The following is an 11520-nucleotide window of genomic DNA, read 5'->3' as shown; positions in this document are numbered from 1 at the left end:
CTCTTCGCGACCCAAAATTTGACAAGCCTCGCTCGCTTCTCCTTTGACTTTCCTAGGTTCAGCACTTGGGCATGCATCGTGTTGATTTCAGTCGTCCGAGTTATTGAAGGGGCGACCTAGCTTTTGACTACTTCCGTGTGCTCTGTCACGGCATGTCTGTTTGTCTATCTTGTTTTGTAATTGGGATTCCACCAGCGGCGAAGAGCATGATGAAACCCGGGCGTTTGTAGGAGAGATGATTGAGAGAGAGGAAGTAAAAGATTTGACTTTCGACTCTTGTAAGAGTCGATCAAATCCCGGCTTCCGGAGATATATTTGGGGCTTTTGCTCTACTTTTTATTATGCAAGACGGTCCTTTCGAAATAGTAAAGTTCTTAAATTATTATAGATGGATGCACAATTTAATACTTAAATTCCAATAATTTTTCTCTTGGGGAGAATGATTCAAAGAGATTTGAAATCAATAGTCTTATGCTTTAGTACCTAAAAAAATATGTGTGAAGTTATTATCCACGTTTTAAAAGCTTAAGTTATAGACGAGAGAGTGGTTTCCATGTCATGATTCTCACGTCACATCTCCTAGAAAGGACCAAGACGTAGACCGAGTGCCAAGAGAGACCACGCCACCCTTGGAATTGTCGAAGGCAGCAGCGAAAATCTTCTCAAGCACTACCTGGTCAAGTCAAGGTTCGTGAGCCACATCAATTTGGCAACGCATTGGCTGCACCTTTCGGTGCAATTCATAATTGCGTTGACTGAAATTTGATGTCCTTTGGTCACGCTAGGGATTGACATGGTGCATCATCCTGCACTACCACGTACGTCAGTAATTCCGATCATTCCATTTTATGAGACTTTGTCAAAATCCGATCAATTTCAGGACAAGCCGATGATGCACTAGACGCGCGGCCATTTTAGGACGTCATGCGATTGCTCCGTAGGTGTAATATGAACTTTTTGTGATTTGGTCATATTCTGTTACGAAGATGTAAATTTAAGAGCAAAAGCTAAACGTTGAATGCATTCCTTTATAAGACATCGAGATATCGAAATGCACGATCAATTGCCCATAGAACTTTCTTGCCCTATTTACACGAATATATAGTAGATGAATAATCAGTTGAAAGTTTCACTTTCTATTGGAATAAGCATAGAGATCCAATCCCTGGATCATGAACTGATAAAATAAAGAATGGGTATAGAAAAAAATAAAAAATTTCTTTAGTTTTGTTAGGACCAAGAGTATTACTTCACCATGACTTTATATAAACACACAATGTAAATCAATATTCAGTCATGTTTGAAATATCATTAAGATTAAGTACCACCAATGTTCACAACCTCTTTATGTACATCATATGAGGTTTTACCTAAGTTGGCAATCGTGCCTCCCAATTAACATTAATGGTTAATACATTGAAAAACTCCAAACTAGTACATTTGTAACATATTTATCCCAAACTAATTTTTTAATCATGAAAATCCCAAAGTGGTACACTCGTGATAAATTTATCTCGACTAATAATAAAAAATCATAAACTGATACATTTGTAATAAATTTACTTCAAACTAATTTATTCGATTGCCAAAAACTCCAAACTAGTACATTTGTAATAAATATACCATCCATTAAATTAGATTAATATCACAAAAAAATACAATTATAACAAACGAAGAATAAAATCATAAATTTGTACATCAATCAACTATCACGTGTTATTCAACTTAATAATTTGACAATAAAATATAACGGAAACTAATATAAGGTAGATTTAATCACAAATATACAAGTTTTTTTTTTTGTAAATTTGTCAAAGATATATAAGTTTGAGGTTTTTGGTAATCAAAAAATTAATTTGGGGCAAATTTGTTATAGATATATCAGTTTTGATTTTTTAGGGTATTAACCCTCACATTAACTGGGTGGAAAACATTGCAATTTAATCACGATACTTATCACATCTAAACCACATGAAAAAAGTATATCATGACTCAGGCAAATCTTTGACAGTTCAAAACCACAAGAAAAGTATCTAATTCATCAGGTAAAAACCGAACCGCACATTTATGCATTGATATTTAGAAATAAATCCTATGGAGCAATGGTAGACTTATTAAGATCGGTTTATCAATAAGTAACCCTTTAATTAAGTGGGTCATGTGCAAGAAATAATCATTGTTCGACGCATCACTTAGTTTTCTTTTTCTCTCTCTGTTTTTTTTTTTTTTTTTTTGGTGGAGCATCACTTAGTTTTTAAATGGTTCCTACATATCCAAAGAAGAGCGTGTCGGTCGGGAGGGAAGGGCCGTTGACGCTGAAAATAAGAGCAGATTGACCTGACTCCATGTCCGGAGGACCGAGTCAAATTTGGAGGCTTTTTTTTTTTTTAATAATATTTTAAAAAATTTGGGGTTTGGTCGCTGCTCTTTCTGTAATTATATATTGCAATAACATGATAAAATAAAATAGAGAAGTCCTGTAACCCAGCTGCGAAAGAATAGTTTCGACATATCATTTTTAATAACTGAACCGGCTTTCAAAAGGAAAAGACAAAATGAGGGGAATAAGAAGGATGAGTTGGACAAATTATTTCTAGGACCGATCTATAATCAACCATGTTAATTGTAATCATTGATTATGAAGATCTTGCTAAAATCTAACAGTGATGGTTGCACTTAATTTGGACTTGGACTTTGACGAAGAATTTTCTCAAGTAAATTAAAATCGCAAGTCGTACGAATCTTGGTTGTTGAAACACAATATTGAATCATGTTTGATCATACTGAAGCTGAGACCCTATCGACTATGGTAGCCTTGATGAGCACTTTCTGGAATTAATTTCCTCCGCAAATTTTCTTCACCGGGTAGTTTAATTAGGGCAAACAAATGTTGTTATGGCTTAACCAAAAATTACCCAAAAAAGAAAAGGAAAATCTAAACATAGATTAATCAGTTTTTGTTATTAATTAATTAATTTTTTCGCTTGATAATATGTTTTGATGTTGACAGGATCATGCAGTGATTATGACATGTTGACAACAACTGTTTGCTCTAGATTTAAATGGTAAAACTAGTCGAATGGTAAATATGGTTGTGGTGGGCCCGTACTCTAGTACATCTTTAAAACATCGTTGTCACTAGAGGCGGGTATTTGGTCCATGAAAGATCCCGAAATTGAACTCGACCGACCTTATCTAGTTGATTCTGCTTCAATTCAAAGATTTAAACTAAGAATCGGTCTTGATAGGTAGACCCGTTAAATGGGTAGATTGGGTAGGATCATAGATGGTCCGACTCAAATTGATTCATTTAACTTAATGTAAAATTTTTGACTCATACCCAACTCAACTCATATTTAATATATATCCAACCCATTTAACTAAATTTAAGAAAACTTATTTCTTATGATTTTTTTAAAAATGATATTGTTAAAATACTTTTATGCAATATAAATTTAATGGGCAATATATATATATATATATATTTTAATTTTTTTAAATTGAATTTTTAATTATTTTTAAAAATCGAATTTTATTATTTTTAATTTTCTTTTTCTCTTTTTGTTTTTTTTTTTTCTTCTTCTACGGCTAACCACCGGCCACAATGACACCTGGCGAATGGCCACAAGCAAGACTTGAGCTCATCGGGCTTGCTTGACATCGGCAAGCTCGAGGCTTGCTAGACGTTAGTGAGGCCTCTGCCTCGCCAGATGTTGATGAGGCGATCGGATTTGGGGAGCCTTGTGCCTTGTTTGACGTCATCAAGGTCTTCACCTTGCTAGATCTTGTGAGCTCAAGGCTCGAGCCTCACCTGGTTGGTCGCCGGCTGTTGCCATGCTGGCCATAGGCTAACGAAGGAGGAAGAAGAAAGAAAAAGAAAAGAAAATTGAAATATAAAAAATAATTATAATTTCAATTTTTAGTAAAAAAGTATTTTTGTAAAGTTAAAGAGGGAAGAGAAAGATTGTGAGGTTTTGGTTGAAAATAGGTTCTAAGTCCAATCCACTTAAGACCCAAAATCAATTTATCTTAAGTCTTCAATTTTTAAACTCATTTAACTAGTTTTTTCAAAAAATAAGCGACCCAATCATAAATGGGTCATATATGAGTCTAAGACTCATTTTACCACCTCTATCGACAGGGTAGGTTTTAAGTTTTGAACTTACTCACTCCGAAACAATTCACTCCTACATGGTATAAGCCGGTCTTGACAAGGAAAGTTCTATCTTTTAGTAACCTCTAATCTATCTTTAACTTGGTGAATGCTGGCACATTGAACAAGCTTTTCGGGATATACATTATTTGATATCCACCTCCTTCAAAGATATCAATTCTTTTAAGCTATTGATGGTTTACACACCACAATAATGCAGCTCAGGATACCATAGTTTTTTAATCATTTATGGATTTCTACTGGCGTATGTTAACTTCCATTTTGCTTGATTAGTGAGTTGGGCACTTTCTTATTACTTTATATTTTTGTTTGTTTTCCACCCTACTTCTCGCCATTTTGTCGCTTTATTTTTTTTGTTATAACTGCTATTTGTCTCTGTTGTAAATTAGGGTTATTTTGCTAAAGTTTGTCTTGTCAATAAATAAAAATATGAAACGAGAAAAATGGATTGATTGGTTCATAGATAAACCTTGAAACCAGACTGGATCAGCTTCATTTCAAGGTCTATAAGGTACATTTTAAGTTCCAAAAATGTCTTTTTAGGGTATATAAAGTTGGTTTCTAGTTCTAAAAACTGAGTCGGTCCCAACATGATAGGTTTTAAATTGTGAGACTGAATTTGCTCACTTTAAAACAGCTCACCCCTCGCTACCACCGGTTAATCACATTTCTCTCCCCCTTAATAGATATGATAAATCAAATTGTTAGACCATCATTCTAATACATACTAGCTCATTATCTTATGCCTAATCTTTTCAACCAGGCATGAGAGAACCTGTAGATAATCCAAGGTTTATCTTCTGTTTCGTTTTGGAGAAGAGCAGAGAAACCTTCTGGGTTGGACCTCATCGTGAGGGTTTTTTGGGCAAAACATTGTTCACCATAAGAACCCAAAATTGCTTGAACAGCACCTACTCATTTTTTCCCTCACGCTCGCTTAAGGATAAGAAAGTTTCCTCAACATAAGAGAAAGGACTACAAGATACGATTGGAGTCCTGAATAAGTAGCACTGGGAAAGTATTCTGGTAAACTGAGGGGACTGTCGGTTAACCAAAATTCGTTGATGAAACGCCTAAACTTTCCCCCAAGGACAGCCGGGTTCATAACATGAATGATCATAAAACCTGCTTGACCGTACGGCTTAGACAAGGGTTCACTTACTGAGGATTGGAATTTTGTGTCATCATGGCATGCACCCATACATATGGTAGACACAGTTGTCGGTTACATGTCCCAGACCGTCTGGCTTAGACAAGGGTTCACTTACTAAGGATTATAATTTTGTGTAATCATAGCATGCACCCATATATTGGGAGACACAGCTGTCGGTTGCATGTCCCAAATGTACAAAGTAACGATGCTAATGCAGCTTCGTGCATGTATTAAATCTTGAAAAACACATCCACATCATATTTACTACTACATCGATTGCTCCAAATGTGATCATAGGCAGATGGTCGACAAATCAAGGAAAAGAAAAGGAGCATAAGGTATGCGGAATGTGCTTTTATTTATCTTAAGAATAACCTTCACAGAATTCAGTCCCCAAATTCCCAAATTTTAATATATTCAACAAAACGAACAGAGGGCATCCGATTTCCCGAACTAACGACCAACTAGAACATTCCATTCTAAAACCAAAAAGCATGTGACATTAGATTGTGGCATCACCCACAACCTTTTAACTTCAACTTTCTTAGGCATCAGCAAACCTGCGAAAGAAGTCAAGAGTTCAATGACAATATTGGCCAAAGAAATCGACTAAAGTATACAATAAGTGTAGAATGACCATAAAAATTTAAAGAGTACCCTAGCTCAGAGAGCTTCAGATGGGCTTCAGCATAGTCTTCAAAGAAGGCATCTTCATCCTAAATCAAAAGGAAAGTCAATGAGCTCCAGCATACAACGGCACAGCAATTCTCGACAAGAGAAAAACACACACCGCAGCATATTTCTCAACAAGAGGGCGGAAAACAGGGTCAGCAAGAAGAGCCTTATCACTTGGCAGCTGAAGAAGTTCTTTCTTCTCTCCGCTCAACAATTCCCTAGTCGAAGATTCAAACAGTCACCGCATGAGCATGAAGTTGGCAATTACTTTATCCGACAATGGATTAAAAACGGGAAGATTAGAAGCCTCACTTGAAGTACGAGTTGTCGAATATGAGGGGATTTGCGGTCCAGGTTCCCTCAAATCCAGACCTCTCCTTGTGGCACCTTCCCTGTTATTGAGTGCCACCAAAAGAGCAAAGGAATGAACTAAATGCGATAATTGAATAATTACATCAGAACTTACAGAGCATATCACCACGAAGGAGAATAAAACCAATATAATTTGTAGGCAAATAGGATGGCATATGACTGCAACTTGCTACAAATAGTATCCTACTTAACAAAATCAGAATTCAAGAGAGGATCTAAGGTTTGAGCACAAACCAGGGTATGGCCACCAGAGAGGGCCACAATATCCTTGTCAGAAAGGCCCATCTGAACACCAAACACTTGTCTCAAGTGGTCACAGCCTGCAAGAAATGTCGAAGACACGACGATAGATTAACATTCAATCAAGAATCTAAAAGCATGAAGACAAAATACTGGAAATGCTAGACATAAAACTAACCCTTGGTAGCATCAGGAAGACGGCCCTCGGGAGGTGGTTGTGGTTTGTCCTGGATTTGGTGGAAAAATGTGAAAATATGCCAGATAAATAACAAAGTAGCAAGCATCACAATTAAAGCTAACAGACATTATGGAAAATTGCGAAGAAAGTATAAAAAAAGATGTGAACCAAGAGAAAGCAAAAGCTTCTAGGCCGTTGACAGCACAAATCACAGTACAGCATCTGATCAGAAATCCATAAGGAGAGGCCTCACGTGGCTTACATATCTCAAAGCATATCAGTAGATCTTTTGGAAATTTTCAGAAATCATTACAGCACTTATATGCTATGATGAAGAGGGAGCACAAGTGCCCAGGCTTGCACTACCAAGTTCAGCTAACCAAAACACACAACAGTGTAGCTTTAAAGTGAGCTGAAGAATACATACATACATACATATATATAGTGAAGTTTCCTGAAAGAAAGAACCTAAAAACAAGTGAATGGTTTTACTTCACCATCAGAACGTCAATATATCACCCACAATTCCATGAAAGAAACATAAGATCCAAGTGATCAGGTTAAAGGGGCAAAAGAACAACAGTTGTAAATAATTTTAACATGCCTAATGAGAGAAGGCATCAAACCAGATACCATGTAACGACCAAACGGTTTTGGTTAATATAATAACTATTTTCTGCTTGATAATAGTAGAATTGCACTGATCTTCATCAACCCTCTTCTGCTTCTAGACACATCGACATTGCAACTCTTGGAAACATAAATCACGTCACATCTGTGTGTATATAGATCATATAGGAAAACATAGATCCTGCTACGATAAAAAGAAAGCAAACAAGATCACCGACCTCTCTTCCGGGGTGAAAAGCAACTTCAGGTCCACCAGTAACTTCCACAGCAACGACGCCAGCCAGCTGTATCACATTGGACAACATCATCAAGACAAGGTCATAAATGCATGTTTTTCGGAACGAAATGGCCGTCGACCGCTGCATATGAATGCTTTAAAGCCATCAAAACAACCCGATCGCAAGGCCCGCTCTTCCCTATGTCCGCATAGTTAAAAACAGAACAAAGAAACAGACCTGGTAGAAATCAGCATAAGTGATGACGGGGAACTGATCCTTGATCGGCTGCAAGAGCCTGACGGCAACGTCGAGCCCGCTGTTGGCCCCGTGGCTGAGCTCCGCGGCGTGCTTCATGGTCCCGAACGGGCCTCCGGTCTTCGTCTTCACATCGAAGGTACCGGCGGAGTGCCACCTGCACGACGCACACACACACACACCCACATAAACACCCAACGTCACACAAATCCTCGCACCATGAGATCGCCAGTCAAAGAGAGAAAGAGAGAGAGAGAGAGAGATCGTACGCGATGCGGAGCATGAGCGGAGCGCAGCTCTTCTCAGCGATGAGGCCTCTCAACTTCTTCTTGCATTTCTCGACAGCCTTCTTGTACTCCTCGCTCACGGTCGGGTAGGACTTCCCCATGATTCTTCCCCTATAGCAAGCAATCCAAACCCCGCACAGTATCAGATCGACGACACTCAAACGCGACGATACGCGCAAATCCGGCCACAGACGAACCCAAACTCCACCGATCGGCGAGCGAGGACGCGATCGAGAAACAGATCGAAACGCGAAATGCTAAAAAATCGACGGCGGAATCGGACGTACCTTGAATCGAGAAATGGATCGCCGCAAAACCCTATCCGAATCCCGGCCCAGGAGTATGGCAGTACGAGAGGGAGCACACGCAGGTCGAAGTCAAACGAGCGGGGAGGGGAAAGATGTTGTTAAATAAATATAGGCGGGGCCCGCGGGACGGGAGAAAAGTCTTGAGCCGTTGGATGGCGGCCTGCATCCTGCGGTTGCAATAGGGTGAGAGAATGGACGGCCGAGGGCAATTCTAAAGGGACAAGCGCGGGCGGTCCTGATTGGCCCCCCTCCCCCGGAAGCGACGTGTGACATGGCAGACCGGTAAAGAAGGAAAAACCAGGGGCTCCGAATCGTGTGGCCCCCACGCGGACGCTGCCATCTAAAACGGGTCGAACCGGATGGAGCAATCCGGGACGAGGACAAGAGTTTTGGGAAATGGAATTATTAAGAAGGGGGACGGCCAGAAATGGGAAAAATGACTGGGTTGCCCTGGTCGGCTCGGATTAATTACCAAAGTGGGTTGCATTGGTTGTTGGGATAATTACAAAAGTGGACATATAGAAGGGAACTCCCCAAAAGGCCATTTCCAGTGATTGATAAGACATTCCTTTTGAAGATTTCTTTCTTACTATGAATGGCCCAAATCCTTATCCGAGACTCCGTTCGTTTTTCAAAAACCAAATAATTTTGAAAATACGTCTCTCAATATGATAGTGTACAATGCATACAAAAAAATGAATAAAAATTATTTTCATCGCTCACGGAATATTTATACAAAATTGTTATTGATAATGAAAAATATCTTTTATTAGTTAAGTATTTTAGTGGTACAAGTGATCATTTATAGGAAGGTAATTTTTCAAATAATCTATTTTTCGCGAAACAAATTAAGACCTTTTAATAATTGGGACATCTAGCTTTTTTTTAGGTGTACGTAGATTCAGCTTGTCTAGCATGTGTAGTTGGTTGTGTTGAATGTTGATTTCCTATGAAATTAATTTACTAAATGTTTGCAAATTAAGTTTGCTTTTGCTCGAGACATATTCGAATTTTGTTGCTTTTATTCATTATTACATTTGCTCTTTTATCTTTTTAAAGCAAGAGTTTGATCAAATCAACATCTATGTCTACCCATACAAGAAGATTTGAAAGAAATTTCAACTTCGAACTTTTACCACCTTTAATATAGGTCTACCAAAAAGTATATGCGTGAATGTTACGTTTTCAAACTAAAGCATAAATTCCTTTTTCTCGATTGTTATTTGTTAAAATTTGTTTTCATATTCAAACTTATATGAGCTTCCAATCCATAGTCTACATTTTTTATGGGTAATAACCTCATACGTCACTTAATATGTCGTACCAAATATAACAAAACTCAGATGCTTTCTCAGCTTTCTCAGCTTTCTCATCTAACTTGTGAGGGACATGTTTTCTACACATTGCCTAGAAATGAAAGTACGTGTCAAACTTTAACTAATGTAGTGAATCAAATTTTAAAAATCACTTATGCCTTGGCAACTTTACTCTTCCAACTCTTATTTTAGAAGATGTTGAAGCGCTTTTTAATTGCCTTCATTTATGCAAAAATAATTACTGAACGAAAATTCATTATTTCCTTCCAAATAAAGTTGGATATGCTCCTTAATCATATAACCGGCCTTTGATATACGTTATGGCAACACGGTAAAACTAGCGGCAAAGCCGGGGTCAATTTGGCTCCCATCGCAGGTCGCGTCGTGTCTCCCGGACGCTTTCCCTAAGCAAGTGTGAACGCGTTGAGATTTTGGAAGATTCTCTCGCGAGCAACGACCGCGACGTGTCTCGTTCGGGACCCCAAAGCGAACCACTCTTTCCATTTATTGGTCGCAGGTTAATAAAAGTGACGCGCACGATGCGCCGAGCCAAAAAGAGTATTTTATCAAACACGTCGTACGCAAGCACACGAGAAAGATTGCCGCCCGTAATGGTCCCACTCGCGAAGAATAATGACTCTCCCTTGTCACTCGCTCGCCGGTGGATCTCTCGTCACCACCCCCGGACCGTCGCGGCTTCAACGCAGGCTCCCGCGAGGCACCGCTCTACCTTTCAGCTCTGCACCGGCTGCCTCGTCCGCAGGATCGGCATGATTGCTGCTTCAATCACTCCGTGATGCTCTTGGCGACCCGAGGCTTGTCTTCTCTGGCGTCCGTATTGCCTTCGACGTGGTGAAGTTAAGCGAGGACTACGGCCTGGAGCTGGAGATGGTGGATTTGATGAAGCTGGCTGTGAATGAAACGAACCGGAGGGGCGTTGGTGAGGAGCTCAAGGGGGAGATCTAGAGATCCCCGGAAGACTTTTGCTGGTCAAGTGGGATTTAGAAAAAAAAAAATCAAATATTTTTAATCATATTTTAGATTGTATGTTATGATTTGGAAAGGAAAAATACCAAAAAAAAAAGGTTAGAAGCATATTGTATCGATATCAATTTAACTTTCAACCTTTCATTTGAGTTACTTTACTTGTAAATCTTTTTATGTTAGTACTAATTGCATCGATATCAATTTAACTTTCAACTTTTCATTTGAGTTACTTTAGTTCTAAATCTTTTTATGTTAGTACTAATTCGATCCATTCAGTCAATTCAAACGGGAAATCTTTGGTGTGACACTTGGCATAACTGACGCTTGGATATTTTTTATAATATTTTTTCCTTTTATTCCCTTCTCTTTTAGTCGGCAACCATGGGTAAAAAGAAAAGGGAAAGAAAAATAGAGGAAAAATTATAAAAAATTATTACAAACCATAAAAAAGAATCCACATTAGTGCCAATTGTATTAGGGGTGTCAATGGGTCGGGTTGGGTTGGGTTTTGATGTTATCCGACCTGACCCGAAATATAAGGGTCACATACTATGACTTGATCCAAACTGACCTGAAACATGTTAGACCCTCATCTAAAATTCGGGTTGGGTTGGGTTGGGTCGGGTTTCTAGATTTTTTTTTTTTCTCCCACCTCCCTTTTCTCTGGGGTTAGTTAATCCCAGCTTCTGCTTTCGCGTTCTCTGCTGCTTTGCTTGCGTGCATTTGG

General features: G+C 38.8%; 1 protein-coding gene across 1 annotated transcript; it reads right to left on the bottom strand.

Annotated features, from left to right (window-relative positions):
- Positions 1–5666: 5666 nt before the first annotated feature.
- Positions 5667–8625, bottom strand: LOC104421699 (L-ascorbate peroxidase, cytosolic). Its single transcript, XM_010033753.3, has 10 exons — positions 8470–8625; positions 8165–8293; positions 7878–8052; positions 7641–7706; positions 6793–6841; positions 6609–6694; positions 6315–6394; positions 6118–6220; positions 5985–6043; positions 5667–5887 (listed from the first exon to the last, which is right to left on the bottom strand). The coding sequence occupies exons 2-10, from the start codon at positions 8281–8283 to the stop codon at positions 5872–5874; spliced, it is 753 nt and encodes a 250-aa protein (XP_010032055.1). The 5' UTR covers positions 8284–8293; positions 8470–8625; the 3' UTR covers positions 5667–5871.
- Between the last annotated feature and the right edge of the window lie 2895 nt (positions 8626–11520).

Source organism: Eucalyptus grandis, chromosome 10 (genome assembly GCF_016545825.1).
Source record: "Eucalyptus grandis isolate ANBG69807.140 chromosome 10, ASM1654582v1, whole genome shotgun sequence".
Lineage (NCBI taxonomy): Eukaryota > Viridiplantae > Streptophyta > Magnoliopsida > Myrtales > Myrtaceae > Eucalyptus > Eucalyptus grandis.
The sequence above is the reverse complement of the archived record's forward strand: the minus strand, read 5'-3'. Positions and strand labels throughout refer to the sequence as shown.

Bases quoted from the DNA above. Each gene is read 5' to 3' on its own strand.
- LOC104421699 (XM_010033753.3), bottom strand. From the start codon at position 8,283: ATGGGGAAGTCCTACCCGACCGTGAGCGAGGAGTACAAGAAGGCTGTC. The intron at 6,842-7,640 runs GTCGGTGATCTT...CACCAAATCCAG, and splicing joins CTTTTCACCCCGGAAGAGAG to GACAAACCACAACCACCTCC. The intron at 6,395-6,608 runs GTTTGTGCTCAA...ACTCAATAACAG, and splicing joins TCTCTGGTGGCCATACCCTG to GGAAGGTGCCACAAGGAGAG.